Source organism: Pelophylax lessonae, assembly GCF_965119305.1.
Source record: "Pelophylax lessonae genome assembly, chromosome: 4".
Taxonomy (NCBI): domain Eukaryota; kingdom Metazoa; phylum Chordata; class Amphibia; order Anura; family Ranidae; genus Pelophylax; species Pelophylax lessonae.
Window position 1 is genome coordinate 241508814 of NC_138771.1, and position 25368 is coordinate 241534181.

The following is a 25368-nucleotide window of genomic DNA, read 5'->3' on the forward strand; positions in this document are numbered from 1 at the left end:
AAAAAAATTGCAACACCCACCATTTTGTTCTGTAGGATGTTTGCTTTAAAAAATATATAATGTTTTGGGATTCAAAGTAATTTTCTAGTAAAAAATGTTTTTCTTGTAAACAGTAGCCCAGTCCTGGGATCCCCCGTTCGCGTAGCAAAGCTAGCACCAGGACTAACACTATTGTGAGAGCCTGAAAAGCAGAGACAAGACCAAAGGGTAACGCCACAAACTGATAATGCTCCAATCCCACAGCAAAGCGGAGAAAACGCTGGTGACTGGCACATATTGGAATATAAAGGTAGGCATCCTTGATATTGATAGTGGTGAGGAAATCTCCCTGATGCAGGGATAGCACCAACGTTCGAATGGATTCCATTCTTAACTTCTGTACCCGACAAAGCAGTTGAGCGCCTTGAGGTCCAGTATTGGACGCACTTTGCCTTTCTTCCCTGGGACTGTGAACAGGTTTGAGTAAAAACCCTGAAAACTTTCCGAAGTCGGAACAGGGACAATCACCCCTTGAAGGACCGGGTCTTTTACTGCCCCAAACAGGCCCTGTAATGGCACTTTTCCACTGCAAGTACCGGCTCGGCTCTACTCGGCCCTGCTTGGCCTGGTTTGCTTTTCCACTGCTGGTACCGCATGGTATAGGGTCGGAACGGTTCGGTACGGTATAGGTTTGCTTTTCCACTAAAGCAGTACTAAAGTTAAGTGGGTGGGATAACAACGGGGTGGGTGGGATTCTCTGACCAATCAGTGGCTAGTAGTGACTGCATGCAAAGGATTGTGGGATATGGTACCAGTTTGGTACCTGTTGGAACCACAATCGAGTAGGTACTGTTTTTTCAGGGCCGTACCGTACCGTACCGTTCGGTTCCATGCAGTGGAAAACCGAACCGTTCCGACCCTATACCATGCGGTACCGCAGTGGAAAAGCACAAAAGGGTGCCGAACCGGTACGGTTCCATGCAGTGGAAAAGCGCCATTTGTGGTCTGAAAACAGGCACAAGTTGGAAGGAAAAAACCTTGCCGGGGGACAACTCGTTTTTGGAGCCGGACCAAATTACTTTGTGGACCTACTTGTCTTGCACCAGGGAAGACCACAGATCCGGAAACCAGCGAAGACGTCCGTCCACACCCGATACGGGTGAGGGTGCACCTTCCTACTGAAGGAGCCTTATCCATGGGTCTAGAGAAGCCTGATCTTGGCTTGCCAGAACAGGTTCGTTGGCTCCTTCTGAAGAGGCTCTGAAAGGCTTCGAGCCCTTGTCAGTCGACCCTGAGGGACAGAAAAAAAAAAAAAACTCCTTATGAGCTGAGAAGGAAGGCCCACGTCTACGACAAGGTTCCTTGCCCTTAGTACAAAAAAATGTATCCTGTATAGGCACAGGAAAAAATAGGCTATTATGTTGACAAACAAAGTAGCAGAGGGATACTATTTGTAAAAATATATTTGCAAAGTACTCTTATTTTATGCGATGGAAACATTTCTTTAAAAAAAGGAAGCATCAAAAATATCCCGCAGAAGGAAAATACCAAAACCACATCAATACCTGTGACCAGACTCACATAAATAAAAAAAAAATAAAAAAACAGGACTCAATACAACACAGAACAAAGTGGACCGTCCGGACGCCAGGAATAATGCCACACAGGAGGATTTCCACCGGCAACCACGGCGTGTCTGTATCCTATCAAATTAGTAGTGAATGTGGAATTCCCCTTGTGTGGACCCCTGGGAGCTCGAGCTATGAGAGCAAGTGACTGATCAATATGGGTAAGCACAATACGGGAACCATAAATAGTGTCGGAACCCCTCTAGTGACTGTGGAACTCTAATTACTACGGCAAATGCCTTGTCACTGGATGTTCCTGACCATGTGATCCTCTCAATGGTAAGCTGGACTAGTGTGTCCCCAATAGGAGAGTTCATCCGGCTGAATATATCTTCCGTATCAATGATGGTAATATCTTAAAAATCTTGGATGTGGCGTATGTGCTAAACATACATCCCATCTCGCACCACCTGGGGATCGAGCATCAAAATTGTGAATGTACACAGGTGTGGGTAACACCACTAGGCAGTCCTTGTGGAGAAGATACCATGAGCGTGTGCCGACTTCCACAAAGTAGGTACGATATATAGTGAAGATCGGCAAGTGTGTGGCGCTAATGCTTCTGACAGGTGCTGAACAGTTACTGGGAGTGGGGTGGTATTTTATCCTCCTGCATGAAACCAGTCACTTGCTGTGGGGGCACTTGACAGGAGGGAGAGGCTAGGAGCACCGAAGAGGGACCCAAGAAGAGGAGGATCTGGGCTGCCCTGTGCAAAATCATTGCACAGGGCAGGTAAGGATAAACAGGTTTGTTATTTTTTTTTCTATAAAAAGAAGGACCACCTTACAATCACTTTAAGGATAAGTTTACCTCTTGTAAAACCTTACACCCATATACAGGGTGTAACATCATGACATCACTTCCGGGTTTTTGCATGGAGACCTGATCAGAGCCAAATATGGCTTTGATTGGGCCTTCGGCGGCCGTGCAGGCTGGTTGCCCAGATCTCCCGGTGGGACGGGAGACCCGGGCAAGCCGCGTAAGGCAGAGGGGGGGGGCATCTCCTCCCGCTCCTTGTAATGACAGCCGATCGTCGGCTATGGACGCCAGTACCGGGGTAATGCCTCTAGCTGCAGGCATCACTCTGCTACTTTAACTTTTAAGCAATTTGAGATAAAGTAGCTCTTCTATTGGATGAATCTACACAGGCCAGCCTTCACTCCTTATGTACCCCAATGAGCCTGTTGCCAGTTTTCCTTCCTTGGACCACTTTTGATTGGTCCTGAACATCCCACAACAGCTGCAGTTTTGCCATTGCTCTGACCCAGTTCTCTAGCCATTACACTTTTATCCTTGTTTATATTCTAAGGCTGAACGCCGAAAAATTTATGCTTTTGAACTATGGCGTTGTGAGAAGACTCTTGAAAGTCCCTTGGATGGCAAAAAGATCAAACTAGTCAATCCTGAAGGAAATAAAACCCCCGAATATTCACTGGAAGGACAGATCATAAAGCTGAAACTTGAATGCTTTAGCCACCTAATACAAAGAGAGGACTCATTGGAAAAGACCCTGATGCTGGGAAACATGGAAGGAAAAAGGAGAAGAGGACGACAGAAAACAAGATGGCTAGATAGCATCATCGAAACAACGAACAAAGTTAAGCAGGCTCTGGGAGGCAGCGGAGGACAGAAAAGCCTGGTGTGCTATAGTTCATGAGGTCACGAAGAGTCAGACACGACTAAATGATTGAACAACAAGGCAGGCTTTACATTATGCAAACTTCTCTTTCCTTCAACCACAGGTTTCAGGAAAGAAAATTGCTTGATTCCATCACCACAGCTAGTGTTGGGGGAATCCCTCCCAGAGCACTATTGTGTTCTCCATGCCGGAACACAATGATCACTGCTGGCTGCTATAGCCGCCTGCAGTGACTGGGAGGCTTGTTGTACTGGAGTTAATAAATGGATTTACTTTAGAACAACCAGCCTGCCCATAGACAGATTGAAATGTGGCTCATTCCTGCTGAACTGGACACATTTTCGATCAAGCACTTTTTTTTTTTTTAAATGTTATACTTGCCTACTCTGTGCAGCTCCGACCCTCTTCTTTTCAGGTCCCCCGCTAGTGCTCCTGGCTCCTCCCCCTCGAGCAGTGCCCCTGGGGACACTACTGCGTGCTCGCTTCCTAACAACTGCTCTATGCGTCCAAAAGAGAGAGAGTGTCAAATCGGCCTTGCCCTCCCCCTGCTCTCTCCTCATTGGCTCACTGGCTTTGATTGACAGCAGTGGGAGCCAATGGGTTCCCGCTGCTGTCTCAGCCAATGAGGAGGGAGAGTCTTGGGACAGCTGAGGCTCCCATGCACATCGATGGATTAGATGGAGCTCAGGTAAGCCGCACACAAAAGGTTTTTTATCTTCATGCATAGACTGCACGAAAGGCAAAAAAAAAAAAACTTCAGCCTTTAGAACCACTTTATGCCCAGAATATGCTGGGTACTCACCACTTTAATGGCCAGCTCACGCCACATGCAGTCCAGTGCACTTTATTTCTCCATCAAGAACGCATAGATAGTAGGTTAAATGGTTTTTAATGGTATAGTTCACACCAGTATGGTCAGTCCCAGAAAAAAAAAAAAAACAGTAGAACAAACCTTTTTTATGCACTGGACTGTACTCTAAAGCGGTAAAATGCATCAAAAATGCACAGGAACACACATTTCCTTATTTAAGGTTAATGGAAATTTAAAAAAAACCTTCTGGCTTTACATCTTAATGCATTAGGATAAATGAACTTTGTGTGCAGCAGTCCCCTTCTGCCCCCCTAATACTTACCTGAGCCTGTCTTTATCCAGTGATGTTGCAGGACAGTCAAAGCTGCCTAGGACTCCCCTCCTCATTGGCTTAGACAGCAATGTGGTATGCTTGGCTCCCGCTGCTGTCAATCAAAATCATTCAGCCAATCAGGAGAGAAAGGGGGCAGAGAGGGGTTGCAGCTCAGTGTCTGAATGTTACCAGGGAGATATGACTCGGCTCAGGTGCCCCCATAGCAAGCTGCACGCAACAGAAGGGAGGGGCCAGGAGAGCCAAAGAAGGACCTGAGAAGAGGAGGGTCTGGGCTGCTCTGTGCAAAACCACTTCACGGCGTAGGTAAGTATAACATATTTGTTTATAAAGAAAAAAAAAAAAAAAAAAAGACTTAAAGCGGAGTTCCGGCCACAGAATCTTTTTTTTTTTTTTTTTTTTTTTTTTTTTTTTGTATGTCCCCCAGACAGTGACCCTCCGACCTCTATATATCTGCTAATCCTGTTTTATACAGTGGAATAATAGTTTTCCAAGCATAAAATCTTACTTTATAAAATTTCTGCAGAGCGCCGCCATCTTTGTGCTGGTTCACGGAGTCCGCTGTGGGGAAATGCCTGCCCTGCTTCCTGGTTGTAGTGGGCGGAGACCGATTAATCCAGCATGAAATCTCGGGCATTCCCACTACTATGCGATCGGCATAGTATAGGGATGCCTATCATCGCGTTATTTCCTGTTTGCAAATAACGCGATGAGAGGAGCGGCCGGCCACCTACGTCACTGCCCATTGCATCCTGGGATCGACGAGTAAGAGCTCCCAGGACGCATTGCGGGACAGGAAGTGACGGCGTGGGCCGCGGAAGGAAGAAGTGGATGTAAAGGTGAGTATATTATCCCCTGTAAAAAGGTAAGTACAAAAAAAAAAAACGCCGGGAATATCCAATTCTGGCCCATGGAAGGATAAGGAAGCGGATGCCATAAAATGTAAAGGCATGATTTTCTGGCCGGAACTCCGCTTCAATCACTTTAAGAAAAAAAGAGGAGGATAAAAATGCACTGGACTACGCCAAAACGTCAACGCAGAAAAGCATTAGAAACACATCTGAACTGTGTTTCTATGGTGTGAACTGGACCTAAAAAAGATCCCCCCACCCCATGCCAATGCAGAAAAGCATCAGAAACGCATCTGAACTGTGTTTCTATGGTGTTAACTGGCCCTAAAAAAAAGATCCCCCCCCCCCCCGAATCATACTTACTTGGTGGACGCAGCATCTGTCCCCTGCCAGTTCTAAGGCTGAGAACCGAGTAATCAAATACCGCAGATCGCTTGGTTTTCAGGGCTCCATGAGCAGAGCTGGTGACTAATGCCTCGTACACACGTACCGATTGTTGGCCGTAAATATTCGGCCGACGACCGATTGTAGGCTTGTTAGTATGATGCTTCCGACAGCGCACTTTCGGCCGAAAAGAATCTGTCGTGCAAGCATTAAAATTTTTGTACGCCGACAACAGAACGGCCGATTGTGCGTCAGTCAGTACAGATTTCAGCCGACAGACAGCAGATTAGCAAGACTGGGCATGCTCAGAAAAGAAAAAAAGACAAGGAAAGTTAACCATCACATGACATCACTTCTGCAGTCGGCTGTTGTTGGCCGACAAAATTCGTGCGCAGTCTTTTGCAGTTTTCAACAGACACGACAGCCCTGGACAAAAGACGACCGATCGTTCGGCCGACAATCGGTACGTGTGTATGGGGCATAAGTCACCACTGTGTGCTGGGCCCCCCTCCCTTATTAGAGCGCTGGGGGCTGTGGAGGGTACCGGTCCAGGCATGTGGGCAGATCCCAACTTCATTGTCCCGATCTTGCCCCAGCCTGGATCAGCTTTTGGGACGTCAGCGAACTTCAGCCCGCTGTCTGCGTAGAACGGTCACAGGAGTGCTGAATGACATACACTCCTGTGATCCACAGGAAAAGTACAGCCAAACCAGCTTTGGCTGTACTTCTCTTTTAGATCACTCATATCCTTGCGCTTGCCCATTGTTCCTGCTTTCAACTTCAGGAACAACATGTTCACTTGCTGTCTACTACCTCCGATCCACTTTTAGGTGCCATTGTCATGGGATCTTCAATGTTATAGACTTGTAATGATGATGGTGTACCTGTGGTTATGGGTGTTCATGGCTGAGGATCGGTCATACAGGTAATACATATACACAGCAAGCCTACAATATAGAGTACAGGAAGATGGAGGCAGGAGAAGTGAGACTCACCGAGTGGAGGTCCCCTTACGCACATCACACATCAGGCACTTGAAGGCCTCGGCGCTATTCTTGAAGGTGCAAACACTGCAGTCCCAGTAGCCTTCGTCTGAGGAGGGCTTCGGCTGCCGCTTCGGTCTGCGGGGAGACAGATACACACACAGGTCACATATACACACACAGCACAAAACAAGGCCTTTCCTCGTCTGCCAGCCGCTCCGCCACGCCGCCCCCTTCCCCGGGACGCCCGCCGAGTCCTCTGGCACCGCTCACCTGGTAGGGCTCTTTTTGTCTCCCATGCTGTGACGGACGAGGAGAGCCGGAGGCCCAGCGCTGAGGCCCGGACAGCGAGGCGGGAGCAAGCGGCTGCGCCGACCGCGATCCCCCGCAGCCAGCTGTCCGCCGCCGCCGCACGTGACCCAGTTCGGCCAATCACAGGGCGCCCATCGCTGAGCCAGGACAGCCGGGGAGGCTGCTAATTGAGAGCGGCGGACGAAGCGCAGTCAGTGCGAGGAGTGAGAGAATGAATGTGGGGGGTAAAGAGGAGAGACCTGACATAGCCTAGATAGAGAGAGAGAGGTTCAGTGTGCTGTGTGAGACATGGGACGGTGCATGCTCACATGTCTGTCAATGGGGAGCGCTGTATTGTACGATATGGAGAGGTCTATACATAATGTACACATAACCCACTTCTCTCCTCTGAGCAAACAATGTGTGTATATAGCAGGGAGATCTCAACCAGGTTATATGGATGTGTTCTATTACAGTCAATGTGCATCCATTCCCCCAAATCCATCCTGAACTGTATTAAACTTTCCCTGTCATTAGAGGCAGGGCCGCTGATAGAAATCATGGGGCCCCGTACAGCCTAGCTGACGGGGCCCCCTTAAGCCCCACCCATGGCCCCACCCCAACCCCGCCCCTGGTCACATCCCAGCCCCACCCCCGGCCCCACCCTAGGCCCCGCCTTTAAACAAAGTGCAGTTTTGTCTTCAAGTGATATTTACCTTCCTCCAGACAGTTTTGGGTTACTTCAAATGAAATGGAATCAGTATACAGAGGTTTACTTTTTCTGAGAGATATTAAAGGAACACTCTAACCACCACGACCACTTCAGTGATCTGAAGTGGTGATGGTGGTAGGAGTCAGATACACTGCACATGCTGGGATATTTACAGTTATGTGCTGGGGGATAGTTGCACCCCTAGTACCTGTGACTTAGGTAGCTAGAACATGTCATGTCGTCCTTATTCATACGTGTATGAACAAGGACATGACATATTATGACAAAACACAACTAGTTATTAAAAAACATATTGTAACAATTGACACACGCTAATGCACATACCTTTTCTAAGACTGCTGTCGGTTACTGCAGGCGGGTAATGCTGGTGGTTACTGCTTGCGGGTAATGCTGGTCATGCGGGTACTCTGGAAGAAGCAGCGGCTGCAGTAGAGAGCAGAGCTGCTGCTTCCTGTATCTAAAACCAAAAAAAAGAGACTAAGCGCTGTGATAATCATGTGCCTATAGCTGCCAGAGAGGATCAACCTAGGGACCGTGAGGATGCTAGGAAAATGCACACAAAAGAGTCGCTTGGGAGTCTCACCAGGAGACGCTTGGGGCTGTGATGAAAAATACTAATGCCATTGCAAATAAAGTAAAACAACTTACTGTTTATTAAGATGAACAAGGGAAACAGTTAAAATAATAATACTGTCATGTGCTTTCTGCTTCACTGACCCTTTAAGACAAGCCGAGTGTTCTGGTCAGTGGATAGAGCCGAATAGGAGCCAATCCTGCAGCTGTCTAAAAAAGGCTGGGAGTGCTGGGAGAAAAAGGACAACCTGTTCCTTGTAATGCTAACCCCAGTGGACTGTGTAACATACCATGGGGGACTTCCAGCGGTCCGCTTGTAGACACACAAAGGGCTCTGTCCAGGCAAAGAGGTGGAGGGGAGATCAATGGCGATGGAGCCGAACACTGCAGCTGGAGGATGACGTCACCGCTGTGAGCCGACCGACAATCCGATGGTATGGGACAGGCCGCACTCGGCTACTGAAGGCCGTGTGATGCTTGGACAAAGCCATCCCATACCACCAGAGTGTCGGTCGGCTCACAGCGGTGACGTCATCCTCCGGCTGCAGTGTTCGGCTCCATCGCCGTCGGTCTCTCCTTCGGCAGACATCCTAAGTCTCCTGCGGCAGCTGGGAGATCGCACGGCAGTTGCGGGTGTCCGTGAGCCACCAGCCAAAGGTGGGAGACTCCCGCAAGTCGCGAGAGACTTGGGATGTCTGTGATCGGCTCCAATACCCGGAAATGTAGAATCTCATATATATATATATATGATCCTGTGCAGCGCGAAGGCCCTGTAGCAGTAAATCTGCTACGGGGCAGTCAGCAACTGGTTAAGATCATCAGCATTATGATAACTCTGTCGTGTGTATGGTAACATCCATGCCATATTGTGCTTCAGAGACAGTGCCATCCATGCCATTGATGCAATGCCATAATGCATGTGCTGCAGAGATGGTGCCATCCATGTCGATGCAATGTATGTGCTGCAGAGACAGTGGCATTCATGCCGATGCCATGTATGTGCTGCAGAGACCGTGCCATCCATGCCAATCCAATGTATGTGCTGCAGAGACCATGCCATCCGCTGTAGAGCACCTACATGGCATTGGCATGAATGACACTGTCTCTGCAGCACATACATGGCATCGGCATGGATGGCATGGTCTCTGCAGCACATACATTGGATTGGCATGGATGGCACGGTCTCTGCAGCACATACATTGCATCGGCATGAATGCCACTGTCTCTGCAGCACTTACATTGCATCGTCATGGATGGCACGGTCTCTGCAGCACTTACATTGCATCGGCATGAATGCCAGCAGACAGTGCCATCCATGCCGATGCAATGTATGTGCTGCAGAGACTGTGCCCTTCCAATGCCATGTATATGCTGCAGAGACAGTCCCCCCATGCTAATGCCATGTATGCGCCGCAGAAACAGTGCCCCCCCTTCCAATGCCATGTATCATACATGGAATTGGCATGGGGGGGGCACTGTCTCTGCGGCACATACATGATATATGTGCTGCAGAGACAGTGCCCCCCCATGCAAATGTCATGTATGTGCATCAGAGACAGTGCCCCCACCCCATGCCATGTATGAGCTGCAGTCAGAGACAGTGCCCCCCATGCCATGCATCATACATGGCATGGGGGGAGGGCACTGTCTCTGACTGCAGCACATACATGGCATGGGGGGGGGCACTGTCTCTGTCAGAGACAATGCCCCCCCCCCCCCATGCCATGTATGTGCTGGCGCTGCAGCTAGAGACAGTGCCCTCCCGCTCCCCCCTCATGCCAAAGCCATCCCCCAAGCACACACCTGTTGTAAAACACTTGCGTCCTCCTCCTGTCTGGACTGCTGAACTCACACTTTAAAAAGCAGCTGCCTCCTCCTCTGATTGCTACACAGCCTACTACAGTCTACACCGCTGTAGCTTCTAAGCTGAGTTGGGCTGTCACTCACTGAGTCACTCACAATCACGAGTCTCACACAGCACAGGCAGCCTCTGTCTCTCGTCGCAGGATGAGTGGAGAGCAGAGCAGAGCTTAGTGCCGGCCGTGGGCGGAGCCGCGGAGGATAATAGATCCCTCCGCCAGAGAAGGTATAGGCATTCAAGGCAAAGTGAAAGTGCAGACAGGCGGCCGGGACTTGAGCCGGACGGCGCCCTCCGTCAGCGTAGAACGCGGCGCGGGGCTGATGACATGATGCGCCGGCGCCCGAAATAGAAAAAATAGTCCCAGACTCCCCCCAGCACACAACATCGCAGAGGGGCCATAGAAAGAAAAAAAAACACACACACACAGGCGCAGCCTAAGATGCATGCAGTAAGGCTTTTTTTTTTTTTTTTTGCGCTGTTTAGAGATTTCACCGGGCCCCCCTACTGAGCTGAGGACTCCGGGCCCGGTACAACAGGGCCGGTTGTACTGGCCTATCAGCGGCCCTGATTAGAGGTGGTGCTAGCTTATAGGGCCTAGTTTACGCTTAGGTAGGGGCTTGGTACTCATTCCTGTGCCCAGAATATGCTGGGTACTTCGCTCATTCCTGTGCCCAGAATATGCTGGGTACTTCGCTCATTCCTGTGCCCAGAATACGCTGGGTACTCCGCCCATTCCTGTGCCTAGAATACGCTGGGTACTCTGCCCGTTCCTGTGCCCAGAATATGCTGGGTACTCATTCCTGTGCCCAGAATATGCTGGGTACTTCGCTCATTCCTGTGCCCAGAATATGCTGGGTACTTCGCTCATTCCTGTGCCTAGAATACGCTGGGTACTCCGCCCGTTCCTGTGCCCAGAATATGCTGGGTACTCATTCCTGTGCCCAGAATACGCTGGGTACTCCGCCCATTCCTGTGCCTAGAATACGCTGGGTACTCCGCCCGTTCCTGTGCCCAGAATATGCTGGGTACTCATTCCTGTGCCCAGAATACGCTGGGTACTCCGCCCATTCCTGTGCCTAGAATACGCTGGGTACTCCGCCCGTTCCTGTGCATAGAATATGCTGGGTACTCATTCCTGTGCCCAGAATACGCTGGGTACTCCGCCCATTCCTGTGCCTAGAATACGCTGGGTACTCCGCCCGTTCCTGTGCCTAGAATACGCTGGGTACTCCGCCCATTCCTGTGCCTAGAATACGCTGGGTACTCCGCCCGTTCCTGTGCCCAGAATAATAAGAAAGGGGGTGCTTCATGAACCCCACTTCTTTATGGGATGGTGGCAAGGGTATAGAGAGACAATTTAAAAAAAAAACTTTTAAACAAGGTCATTGGGTTTTGAACTTCCCGCCTGTACTCTTAGTGTGTATCCAGGCAGTTTTGAACTAGTAGGGGTCCTTCCCGCATTTTTCTAGCTATCTCTGGGCAGTTTAGCGCGTGGAGGGTCATCTCCCGCTCAATTAGCCCGCTCTTTGGCCAGAAATCCAGTCTGTTCTGGTTCCAGTAGGGCTATTTATACAGGTGGCCGCGGGGCTCCAGGTCACTTTCTTACCTCAGGACCTTCTGTCAAGATCCCCCTCCCTCCCTCCCCTTTTTGGTTGTCGCGGCCCGCTATTAATTATTTGGCTATCTCGATCGCCCTAGCTAAGTGCTAAGGTGGATGAAAGTTATTTTAATGTGTTATTTAGGTCATGTGGATAATGGCTATAAAGTTTAAGTCAGGTTGTCAACCCGAGCCGTATGGCTGGGTTGCTATTTTTATGTGATCTGAAGTTTTAATGTCAACAAAGTCTGAAGTTTTTATTTATTGTAATTTAAGCCATTAATTAAAGCAGCCGCGGTCTTTTATCTCCAAACGATGTCTGGCGTTTTTATTTATTTATTTAATTATATTTATTATGTGTAGGTAATTTATTTATGTAAGGTGTACATCTTCCCTGCCATTCCCATATGCTGGGTACTCCGCCCGTTCCTGTGCCCAGAATACGCTGGGTACTCCGCTCATTCCTGTACCCGGAATACGCTGGGTACTCCGCCCATTCCTGCGCCCAGAATATGCTGGGTACTCCGCCCATTCCTGCGCCCAGAATACGCTGGGTACTCTGCCCGTTCCTGTGCCCAGAATACGCTGGGTACTCCGCCCGTTCCTGCACCAAGAATATGCAGGGTACTCCGCCGTTCCTGTGCCCAGAATATGCTGGGTACTCCGCCAATTCTTGTGCCCGGAATACGTCGGGAACTCTGCCGATTCCTGTGCCCAGAATACGTCGGGAACTCTGCTGATTCCTGTGCCCAGAATACGTCGGGAACTCTGCCGATTCCTGTGCCCAGAATACGTCGGGAACTCTGCCGATTCCTGTGCCCAGAATACCCTGGGTACTCCGCGGATTCTTGTGCCCAGAATACGCTGGGTACTCCGCCAATTCTTGTGCCCGGAAGACGCTGGGTACTCCGCCCATTCCTGTGCCCAGAATACACTGGGTACTCCGCCCATTCCTGTGCCCAGAATACGCTGGGTACTCCACCCATTCCTGAGCCCGGAATACCCTGGGTACTACGCCCATTCCTAAACCCGGAATACACTGGGTACTCCGCAGATTTCTGCGCCCAGAATACGCTGAGTACTGTCAATTCCTGCGCCCCAGGATACGCTGGGTACTCTGCTGATTCCTGCGTCCCAGGATACACTGGGTACTCTGCCGATTCCTGCGCCCCGGGATACGCTGGGTACTCTGCCGATTCCTGCGCCCCGGGATACTCTGGGTACTCTGCTGATTTCTGTGGACAGGATGTGCTGGGTACTCCGCCGATTTTTGCAGCTGGGATACAGTGGGCAATCCACTGATTCCTGCAGCTGCAATATAGTGGGTACTTTCCTGATTTCTGCAGCTGGAATACACTGGGCACTTTCATGATTCCTGCAACTGGGAAACACTGAGTAATCTACTGATTCCTGTGGCCTGGATATGCTGGGTACTCTCCTGATTCCTTCAGCTGAAAAATACACTGGGCAGTCCACCGATTCCTGCGGCCGACATATCCTGGGTAGTACTATACGGATTCCTACTGCCAGGATATGCTGGGTCTTATACTGATTCCTGTGGCTAGGATACACTGGGTACTCCACTGATACACCCAGCCTATTCATAGATGGATCAAAATTTGGCACATTTGTGCTGAACTGCCCAAATTTCCATCCGAATGCTGCCAACTTAAATCTAACACAGCAGTAGGAGGAAGTTGTACCTAATCCAGAACAAAAATTATACCCCTTTCACATTCAGCAGACAATAGTGCCACTGAACACAACCTAGTTAAGTGAATGACAACTGCTCTGTAATGCACATGGTTGTAGTGTTTGCTTTACAGGGTTAAAACAGCCAGGAAGAAGGCCACAAATCACCTCGCTGCTGCCTGTCAAATGCTTTTAGAAAGTAATCCACTCCAGATTGCTTTTCAGAGGGTAACACAAGTGTAAACAAGCCCTAGTGGTCAAGTGTCAGTAAAAATGGGCAGTTGAGCCATTGTTTTACTGCCCCCCTAAAAGTGGAGTTCCTGTCTCCTTTTCAGTTTTCTCCAAAAAAGGACCCCTGTGATTTTCTTTATTTGCACAACCTAACCAGGATACTGGTATAAGTGTATATCTTCTTCTTACTTATAATTATGATATTTATAACAGGTTCCCGGCAGACAGGCAGCGGTCATTATAAGTATAGGCATCTGAAGCCCGCTCCCGCTTGCTTCCGGGACTCCCTGCAGCTGGCTACCCAGCATGCACATCCCCAACTCTCGCCTGCACAGTAAGGATGCAGCGCGGAGCACTGTGTTGTTTACAGGTTGCCATAACAAATGGCAACGGAAGTCCTTCCCCTGTTGCTATGGCTACCTGTCAATCAAGACAGAACCTGGAAGGAAGTCAAGTGCTGTTCAAAGACTCCTGGGATAGATGACGCAGACATCCCAGGAGTCCTAGCACATTGCCTAATGACGAAACCGCCTAGGCGCCCGGGCCTGTAGGAGTTCACACTTTGGCGACATGACTTTGAGGCGACTTGAACAAGTCACCGTGCACTGCGAATTCGGCGCGGCTTGCACTGACTTCACATAATGGAAGTCAATGCAAGTCGCTCCGACTTCGGCCAAAAGTAGTGCAGGAACCTTTTTCTAAGTCGGAGCGTCTTGAGTCGCTCCTATTAGAACGGTTCCCATTGCACAGATTGGAGCACGACTTGTCAGGCGACCAAGTCGTCAGGACAAGTCGGAGTAGTGTGAACCGGCGCTAAGTACAGACTGTATAAAGAAAAAAAAAGGTATTTAGAAAAAAATAAATCAAAAGATTATTGACTTGCCATTACAGACTGTTCTACGTGTGGGCATTGTGTTTAAAGGAACTTGAAGAAATGGGTGGAACTCCGCTGTAAGCTGAAAAGGCAGCCAGATGTACAGTGTATATAAAAGGTCCTCACACCCCTGTTAAAATGTCAGGTTTCTGTGATGTAAAAAAATGAGACAAAGATAGATCATTTCAGAACTTTTTCCACCTTTAATGTGATCTATAAACTGTACAACTCAATTAAAAAACAAACTGAAATCTTTTAGAGGGGGATTTAAAAATAAAAAACTAAAATATGGTTGCAGAAGTGTGCACAGCCTCTTATAACTGGGGATGTAGCTGTGTTCAGAATTAAGCAATCAAATTCAAACTCATGTTTTTTTTTTTTATAAATTCAATGTTTATTAGGAGATGAAAAGGCATACAAAACAGGCAAGAGCGACAGTACCGGTCAATAGACAAAATTATAAACAATGAAAACCTCAAGAGTGAATACCAGCAATTGAAGTACATAATACCATATAGTAAAATGCATTACACAAAATGTCAGAGAAAAATTGCTGCAGGAAGCCAGGTCCCTGGAGAGGCCTCACCCCCCACCGGCATCTTCACATGGCCGGTGTGCGGAGGCGGAGGGAACCAAACCGTGCGAGCCAAGCCCCCAGCAGTCATCCAGAGAGAACATGCGTATGTATGCCCCTGGGAAGAGGTAAAAACGAGAGAAACAGAGTGATTGTCTACCCCCTTCACCTCCCTTTCACCTCTTTTGTGCGGAAGTGGGGTAGGACCCACAGATTGAGGGGGGAAAAAAAAGAAGGGGGAGGGGAACCAGAGAGGGGGAGGTAAGAAGGAGGGAATGGGGGGGGGGGGACAGACACCCAGACCGCAGATGCCGAACTAGGCCACCAAGTCTTTGTATTCTGCGGAAAAACTGAACTCATGCCAGTAGTACCATCTTTTAAGGAACCTTTCCCTTGTGCCCCGGTCAGTAGCCACAAGATCTTCCATTTTGTTTATGCTGGCCATTTTCCGTAGCCACATAGCTACTGTGGGAGGTTGCGACTGTTTTCAGAGAAGAGGGATACAGCTCTTGGCTGCCGTGAAAAGGAGCGTCAGGATTGATTTTCTATAGGACGCTCGCGGAAAGCTATTGTGGTGGAGGAGAAAAAGCGCAGGACACAAAGCGAGAGCATGGTCCGTGAACTTTTGTGCGATGCGTAATACCTGAGCCCAAAATGGCTGCAGACGGCTGCAGGACCAAAAAGTTGTTGAGAAGGGAGCCCACCTCCTCTCCGCATCGCCAGCAAAGGTCAGAGCAAGATGGGAACATCCTGCGCAACCTGGCTGGGGTGTAGTACCACCTGGCCAAAAACGTATACCCCGCCTCCTGATATTTGGAACAGGTGGAAGTTTTATAAGTGAAAAAGAAAATACGTTCAACTTGGTGGTCCGAAAAAGAAAGGCCCAGGTCACGCTCCCAACGGGTGAGATAAAGGGGCCGGGAGGAAGGATCAGGTCCCGTCAGAAGACGATAGATCAAAGATATGGTATGTCGTAATGGAGAGTACGAGTGTAAGGTTCTGGCACTCTCAGTGCCTCCTATCACATTTATTCCGGGTGATTTCCATCTACCTAGACAGAAGAAACACATATAGGTGTGTTTCCCTTTAAGGCTGAAGCTGTCATCACCCAGCGCCGGACTAGATGGCTATTTAGGGCGTCGGTTCTCACTCACATGTGTTCGTTCAAACACCAGTACCTGGATACTAATCTTGCTTGAAGCTTCCATGCTTGCAAGCTCTCCTCGCTGACGAACCTCGCTGCGCTGATCCCTGCATCCTGCTACTGGATCATCCGCATCTCCTGAGCGATCCTTCGGCTATCGCTATTAGTGCTAAGTACCCCACAGGGGAAATCTCTATAGACTTGTACTAGGCTTACACTATTTAGCTCTGCATAGCAAGGACTGTCTTTTACATCTGCATAACTAGATTGCTAGCTCTTGAGGCTACTGCTACTATTTCCTGCACTGGGTTGATCTCTCCTGTATGCACCTGCTACTCAGTCATCTGTTATCATACATGATCGCTAACCCTTCCTGCATCCATCTGCACTGTCTCACCTCAAGTGTCTGTCACCTACCACTTCCACTCAAACCTATCCCTAAGACCTTTATCATTGTCTCACCACATGTATATAAAGTCACACTAGGAACCAGCTTAATTACTGTGTGTATTTACTGGCTGAAATAAGACCTTCCATACATGATGAGTCATTGAGGTTGGGATTGGTATCTCAGCATATCTCCTACATGACTACTGACGTGGAACTACTTCTGCAGCTGAAAATCCACACCTTATAAGAAACGCAAGGAGCGTTACAACGAGACACATAGCTCCTCGAAAGGCATGAGGCGTCTATCAAATGAGGCTGCAGGTGGCAGGGACTGCAGAAAGTGGGCCAGCTGCACTTTTTGCCACAAGGACAAAGCCGCATAGGAACCACTGGAGAAGAGGGTTTGCAGAGAAACTCACCTCCCTCCAACAACAAAGTGTCTAGCCTGGTGGAGACCTCTTAACTTCAGGGTGCGAAAACCCTGGTCCATCCGACCTGGGGAGAAGTTCTGGTTTTCAATTACCGGGAACAAAGGAGAAGGTAGAGAGGCAATCAGGCCCTCCTCGCATATCCTACGTCCCAATTTCAGGGTAGCCCCAACGATCGGGTGGTCAGACACGTGTTTCGGTAAATCGGAAGCGCCCCAGAAGAGGGATTCCGGAGGAGAGTCCCCCGGACTCTGTTCAATCCTGATCCACTGCTTCAGGTGGCCATGAACGTGCCAGTCTACAATCCTGGTGAGGTGACAGGCAGCGTAGTACATGGTCGCATCCGGGAAGGCAATGCCGCCACTGAGCTTGGGCATATGGAGAACCTTCAGCGCAAGGCGGGGGGGGGCTCTCACCCAGAGAAACCTGCGAAAGGTTTAGTTTATTTTACGCAGGAAGACCGGAGGAGCAGCGATTGGAAGGGCTTGCAGTACATAGAGCAGACGAGGCATGACATTCATCTTGATAATGTTACAACGCCCAAACCAGGAGAACATCCTCTTCTGCCATCACTCCAAATCTTTCCGAATACGAGAGAGAAGAGGAGGGAAATTGCATTCAAAGATGCGGTCGGGACAGTTGGGGAGGAAAATACCCAAGTATTTGATATGGGAGGAACTCCACTTAAAAGGGAAGTCCGTCCTGAGGAGGTTCAACAGAGCTGAAGGCATCGCAGCAGGTAGGGCCTCCAACTTCTGATGATTAATCTTATAAGAGGATAAGGTTTCGTATTCACGGAACTCTTTCTTAAGATTAGGCAAGGATAGAAGCGGTTTAGTAAGGAAAAAGAGGAGGTCATCGGCATAGGCCACTACCTTTGGTGCGAGCGGCGGGGAGATGTTCAGTCCAGTTATGTCTGCGTTGGCCCTAACAGACCGCAGAAATGGTTCCAGTGTCAAAACGAAAATCAGGGGAGACAGGGGGCGCCCCTGCCGAGTCCCATTGAAGATCTCTAGTGGGCTGGATAGCAGGCCATTGATCTTAACACAAGCCGATGGGCGAGAGTAAATCGCCCGGATCCATGACAGCATACGCTGCCCCAGGCCAATATGCTCCATAGTACCAAGAAGGAAGTCCCAGTTCACCCGATCGAACGCCTTTTCGGCGTCCGTCGAGAGAAATAACATAGGAGTCTTCCGAGCACACGCCAAATGTAACAAGTCCAGGGCCTTCGTGGTGTTGTCCCTGGCCTCTCTAGAAGGCACAAACCCCACCTGGTCATCGTGGATCAACTGCAGGAGCAAAGGGGCCAGGCAGGAGGCCAAGATTTTGGTAAATAGTTTCAGGTCCACATTGAGGAGCGAGATGGGCCTGTAACTCTGGCAGAGGAGGGGGGTCTTTGCCCTCCTTTGCTATCACAGTAATCAAACTCATGTTAAATAGGAGTCAGTACTGCCATCATTTAAAGTGCCTCTGATTAACACAAAATAAAGTTCAGCTGTTCTAGTAGGTCTTTCCTGACGTTTTCTTAGTCGCATCCTACAGCAAAAGCCATGGTCCGCTAAGAGCTTCCAAAGCATTAGAGGGATCTCATTGTTAAAAGGTATCAGTCAGGAGAAGGGTACAAAAGAATTTCCAAGGCATTAGGTATACCATGGAACACAGTGAAGACAGTCCTCATCAAGTGGAGAAAATATGGCACAACAGTGACATTACTAATAACTGGATGTCTCTCCAAAATTGATGAAAAGACGAGAAGAAAACTGGTCAGGGAGGCTGCCAAGAGGCATACAATAACATCAAAGTAGCTGCAGGAATATCTGGCAAGTACTGGCTGTGTGGTGCATGTGACAACAATCTCCCATATTCTTCATATGTCTGAGCTATGGGGTAGAGTGGCAAGGCGGAAGCCTTTTGTTATGAAGAAAAACATCCAAGCCTGGCTAAATTTTGTGAAAACACATCTGAAGTCTCCCAAAAGCATGTAGGAAAATGTGTTCTGGTCTGATGACACCAAGATTTAACTTTTTGGCCATAATTCCAAAAGATATGTTTGGCGCAAAAACAACACTGCACATCACCAAAAGAACACCATACCCACAGTGAAGCATGGTGGTGGCAGTATCATGCTTTGGGGCTGTTTTTCTTCAGCTGAAACAAGGGCCTTACTCAAGGAAGAGGACATTTTGAACAGTTACAAAAACCAGTCAATATTGGCACAAAACCTTCAGACTTCTGCTAGAAAGCTAAACATAAAGAGGAACTTCATCTTTCAGCATGAAAATGACCAAAATCATACATCCAAATCAACACCAAAGGAATGGCTTCACCAGAAGAAGATTAAAGTTTTGGAATGGCCCAGCCAGAGCCCAGACCTGAATCTGATTGAAAATCTGTGGGGTGATCTGAAAGGGCTGTGAACAGGAGATGCCCTCGCAATTTGACAGATTTGGAGTGTTTTTTCAAAGAAGAAGGCAAATATTGCCAAGTCAAGATGTGCCATGCTGATAGACTCATACCCAGAGTGCTGAATTAAAATCAAAAGTGCTTCAACAAAGTATTAGTTTAAGGGTGTGCACACTTATGCAACCATATTATTTTAGTTTTTTATTTCTACTTCCACCTAAAAGATTTTAGTTTGATGTTCAACTGAGTTGTACAGTTTATATAGATCAAATTAAAGGTGGAAAAAGTTCTGAAATCATTTATCTTTGTCTCATTTTTTTACAGACACGTGAACAGCAGTGGACAACCATGGCAGTTGTTTGCAGCCACAGTAATCCATTGACTGTTTTAACTGTGTGTATGAATGAGCATACAGTATACAGTGTATGCTTTCAAGTCAGCTCACAAAAAATGACAAGGATACTGCATTTCCAGCAAGATCAGTGGGCATATTCTGTGCATGGTGAAAATGTTCCTAAACTAAAAAGGGAAATCTATTGCAGCCATCACATTTAATGACTGGTAGTCTGCATCTTCCTATGTATGGCCACGTTTACATTGTTATAGCTGTCTTGTCTTTAAGTTTATGTTTACTATAAGGCTATTATCTATTGTACAAATGTATGGTGTACAGGACACTGGGAATGTGTCCTGGATGGCAGGTATATCCCCCGATATTTGAGCTGTGGTCCCTTTTAATGGGGACAGTTGCAGAGCTTTTGTGGTACTCAGGGGTTCTCACCCATGCAGGGTGAAGTGTCCCCGGCGGTTAGGTTTGGCTGGAGAGGACTGACATCCAGGACTCTCTGGATTGCTAAGTTTATATCAGGGACCCAGGATTTCGAAGGTTCAAAGAGACTTGGGGGGAGTAGTTCAAACCCTGTCTACCAGGACTTTGGTCCTGAAGGGGTTAAGTCCCAGGTGAGGGAGGCTTGAAAGGCAGCAGAGGGAAATCAGAACCTGTATCAAGGGAGTGAGTGGAAGAGAGAGACTCGCTATCTGTGTAGCAAATGGAAGCTCTCAGACAAGCTGAGACATGGGCTGCTAACCTGGCCGGCCTGGCACCCTTATTTTGGAGGAGCCTAACCCCAGTATGGGACTAAAGACTAGCGGTGAACCTGCTGCTTGATTTCAATGCTGATGCTTTCAAGTCAGCTCACAAAAAATGACAAGGATACTGCATTTCCAGCAAAATCAGTGGGCATATTCTGTGCATGGTGAAAATGTTCCAAAACTGAAAAGGGAAATCTATTGCAGCCATTACATCTAAGGACTGATAGTCTGCTTCTTCCTATGTATGGCCACGTTTACATTGTTATAGCTGTCTTGCCTTTAAGTTTATGTTTACTATAAGGCTATTATCTATTGTACAAAATGTGTCGTGTACAGGACACCGGAAATGTGTCCTGGATGGCAGGTACTGTAAATTCCCCCGATATTTGAGTTGTGGTCTCTTTAATGGGGCCAGTTGCAGAGCTTTTGTGGTACTCAGGGGTTCTCACCCAAGCGGGGCGAGGTGTCCCAGGTTAAGTTTGGCTGGAGAGGACTGACTTCCAGGACTCTCTAGATTGCTACGTTTATATTAGGGACCCAGGATTTTGAAGGTTCAAAGAGACTTGGAGGCCTTTCAAACCCTGACTACCAGGACTTTGATCCTGAAGGGGTTAAGTCCCAGGCGAGGGAGGCTTTTAAGGCAGCAGAGGGAAATCAGAACCTGTATCAAGGGAGTGAGTGGAAGAGAGAGACCCGCTAGCTATGTAGCAAGTGGAAGCTCTCAGACAAGCTGAGACACAGGCTGCTAACCCCCGTGTGGCCTGCCTGGCACCCTTACTTTGGAGCCTAACCCCTGTATGGGACTGAAGACTAGCAGTGAGCATGATGCTTAACCACTTTACCGCTGAGTACCGTAGTACTACTGCGGCAAAGTGTCTCGTTATCGTCTGATGACGTAGTACTACGTCGTCAGACACTCCCCTTGTGGGAGGCGCTCGCGCGCCACTGGAGGCTCGCTCCCGCTGTTTTCAGTCACAGCGGGAGTCGGGCCAGGGGAGGAGCAGCGGCGATCGCCTCTGCACTTCCCCGATCGTCGGGGATCTAGTGTGGAGATCCGCCCGCCTGTGTAAACACAAGCGGGCGGATCTCCCAAGTGACAGGCAGGGTCAGATTGCAGGGTTCAGCATAGCTGAACCCTGGATCTGTCCTTGTGTCACACAGTCACCTCCCCCCCCCCCCACACGTCAGTAAGCACCAGGCATACATTAACCCCTCCCTCTCCAATAAAATTAACCCCTTACCTGCCAGTGTCATTTTTACAGTAACAGTGCATATATATAGCACTGATTACTGCAGTAATGTCACTGGTACCCCCAAAAGTGTCAAAAATGTCAGTCAAGGGTCCGATCTGTCCGCCGCAATGTCGCAGTCCCGCAAAAAAAAAAACGCAGATCGCCGCCATTACGCGTTAAAAAAAAACACCAAAAATGACAGAAATCTTTCCCTTTGTTAGTAAACGCAATAACTTTTGCGCAAACCAATCAAAATACGCTTATTGTGTTTTTTTTTACCAAACATAGGTAGCAGAAAACAAATTGGCCAAAAATGTAAAAAAATTTTGATTTTTACATTTTTTGGGGGGGAATTTCATATAAAAAAAAAAGTGAAAAATATTGTTGTTTTTTCAAAATGTATGCTATTTATTTGTTTATAGCACAAAAAGTAAAAATCGCACAGGTGATCAAATACCACCAAAAGAAAGCTCTGTTTGTGGGAAAAAAATGACGTAAATTTCGTTTGGGTATGGCATTGCACGTCCGCGCAATTGTCAGTTAAAGTCGCACAGCGCAGAATCGCAAAAAGTGGCCCAGACGTAAGACAGCAAAATGCTCTAATGGTAAAGTGGTTAATTACCAATACCAGGATTAGGAGTGTTTGTTTACTTCGGCTGAAGTAAGCTGTCTTTTCTTTAGCTGTGATTAAAATAAATTTGCTTTCATCAAACTGGCTGGCAGTCATTCCAAAGCTACCCCAGGTTACAATGGGCAGGATCAACTCTCAAAAAGCATAAAACTAGATAATGATTGTTCATCTGGACTGACCTGTTTGGTCATAATACCACATCCCTCATTTACACCAAAGGTACAGCTATGTTGTTTTCATTTTGGACTTTCTAGCTGCTACAAAAAAACTTAAATCAGCACCGCACTCAAAATTTTAAAAACTGCTGTTAGGCAGGGTTTTATTCACAGAAGAGACCCATAAATGCTGCCCCTTGCCTGTCATCAGTAATGTACTGAGAGCTGTGCATGGATAGCTCAGAGTGTATTTATGCTGCAGATATTGTTCTGTGCTGTGCTGAAGGGATTTCCATGCACATGCAAAAATAATTTAGGCTTGATTGTTCTACATTTTCCTTACAGACAATACCTACCACACAGAATACCCTCAATACCCCACCTGTACTTACAGTATTTTGCAGTAAGAAGTCTTCTTATATAATGTTGGGTTTAAGGATGGAGTAGGTGGATTATGACAATCAAGCCTATTTTTTATACTCTGTGAATGTTTTTAGACATTTATAATAAAAAGAAAAAAAAAAGAAAGGGGATTTTTGACTTACCGTAAAATCAATTTCTGTGATGTTCATTGATGGACAGAGCTCCTGATCTATTTAACTATTTGGTTATACTGCCCCCTACAGGAGTAGGACATTAGGCAGAAAAAAAGTCTGGCTATGCCTATGGGCAGTGTTAAACACGAGGGGTGGGAACAGCAAAAAAGTATTCCCAAGGCTAAACTATGGCCAACCAGGTAAAACAGTAGCTCAACCAAAACTGAAACCCACCTGAAAAAAACAATACACCCTCAAAGAGTATCTAGTCCTCGGGTTTGTCCCTGGTCGCGAGGCCAGGGACAACACCATTAAGGCCCTCAATATCCACCATTGGCTCACCTCCTCTCAAACACCGGGCTTCCTCCTGTCGCTCGACGCAGAGAAGGCATTCGACAGGGTGGCGTGGGACTATATGATTGCAACATTGGAGGCCATAGGTATCTCTGGCAAGATGCTGGACTTTATTCGGGCCCTTTACTCTGGTCCCACGGCAAGAGTGCGAGTTAATGATCACCTGTCGGATGCCTTCTCTGTGTCGAATGGCACGCGTCAGGGTTGCCCCTTATCCCCCCTCATTTTTATCCTTACCCTTGAACCCCTACTTCGCAAACTCAACTCAAACCCAGACATTAGTGGTGTGACTGTCGGAGCCAAATCTTACAAACTCGCGGCCTACGCCGACGATATCCTTCTTTTTCTCACACGACCAACTACCACTCTACCGAACCTCCTGAGGGACCTGGACACGTTCCAAGCTCTTTCAAACCTCAAGATAAACTACACAAAATCTGAGGCTCTGAATGTCTCCTTACCGGCGCACCTTTTATCTCTCTGCCAGCACAACTTCCCTTTCCGGTGGGAGTCTCAGGCCATCACCTATTTGGGCATTCAGATCCCTGCCAAGCTTTCAGACCTATACGCAAAGAATTTCACCCCCATACTTACGGCCGTTAAGTCTGATTTGAATAAATGTGAGCGCGGGTCCTTCTCGTGGTTCGGTAGAGTGGCCATCATAAAAATGAATATCCTCCCCAGGCTGCTATATGTCCTTCAAACGATTCCCATCAAGATCCCCCCTGTGTTTTTTAAAACTTATCGACGGATATGCTCCGCCTTTATTTGGCGCTCTAAGCGCCCTAGGCTGTCTTGGGATCTCCTAACCGCGCCGAAATCGTCCGGGGGGTTGGGCCTACCTCACTTACAAAGATACTACTGGGCCTGTCACTTATCTAGGATTGTGGACTGGCACAATGGTCGCCTTACGAAGGACTGGGTGAACCTTGAAGACTCTATGTCCCCTTACCCCATACACTTCCTACCGTGGTCTAGCCCCGACTCCACTCCGGCGACGTGCGCGAAACACCCTCTCACGCACCCTACTCTACTCATTTTTCGCCAGCTCTGTAAGACTCTGGACATATCTTCGAGACCGGGCCCGATGGTCCCCCTTTGCCACAACCCGGACTTTCTTCCGGGTGTGGTTCGCCTTGATCCGCTTGTACCCTTGTCGGACGTCCCGCATTGGGCGGTACACTTTTTTCGGGGTGGCTCCCTACTTACACACTCGGATCTTTCCAGGAGATTTCCCAAATGCAAAATCCCCTTCTTCAACTACTTGCAGATTAGAGACTTCCTACTACACACCGAGGACCTCAATGCCTGGCATAGGGACACTACCCCCCTAGAGGACCTTTGCACCCGTACGTCGCCCCAGCGACATTTGATCTCTTGCTTATACACCCTCCTATTGCCAAGTCTTCCCCCTAGGATCACTCGTATCTGCGAACGTTGGGAAGAGGACCTTGACATCTCTCTTAGTGGCGAAGACTGGGATAGAATCTTCACACACATGCACAAGGGCTCCAGAAATGTATTTGTGCAAGAAAGTGGCTTTAAACTCTTCTCCAAATGGTACAGGACCCCCGATACCCTACACAAGTTTTCGTCTGCAGCCTCCCCTATGTGCTGGCGGTGTAATAGTCACACCGGTACTTTACTCCACATCTGGTGGGAATGTCCCCTTATGAAATCCTTTTGGCAGGAGGTCCATTCTCTTATCAAGTACATCACAACCTACTCCCCTGCCTTCTCCCCGGCTCAATACCTCCTCCATCACACGTCTATACCTCAAAAAGCTTACAGACAATCGTTGACCCTACACCTCATTAATGCTGCGAGAATGTGCGTCCCTTGTCGCTGGCTCTCTCCCTCCCCTTCCACTGTTGCGGACTGGCTCCGTAGAGTGAAGAGGGTGGCGGAGATGGAAGACCTGACCCACCAAGCCCACGACTCCCCTGACAAATTTTACACCACGTGGG

General features: G+C 48.3%; 1 protein-coding gene across 1 annotated transcript in view; it reads right to left on the reverse strand.

Moving 5' to 3' along the window:
• Positions 1 to 7162, reverse strand: part of YAF2 (YY1 associated factor 2) — a 30505-nt gene extending 23343 nt beyond the window's left edge. The window contains exons 1-2 of the mRNA XM_082255902.1: positions 6881 to 7162; positions 6620 to 6745 (exon numbers count right to left, since the gene is read on the reverse strand). Of these exons, the coding sequence (XP_082112028.1) occupies positions 6620 to 6745; positions 6881 to 6906 (152 nt within the window). The 5' untranslated portion in view covers positions 6907 to 7162. The remainder of the gene's footprint in view (positions 1 to 6619; positions 6746 to 6880) is intronic.
• Between the last annotated feature and the right edge of the window lie 18206 nt (positions 7163 to 25368).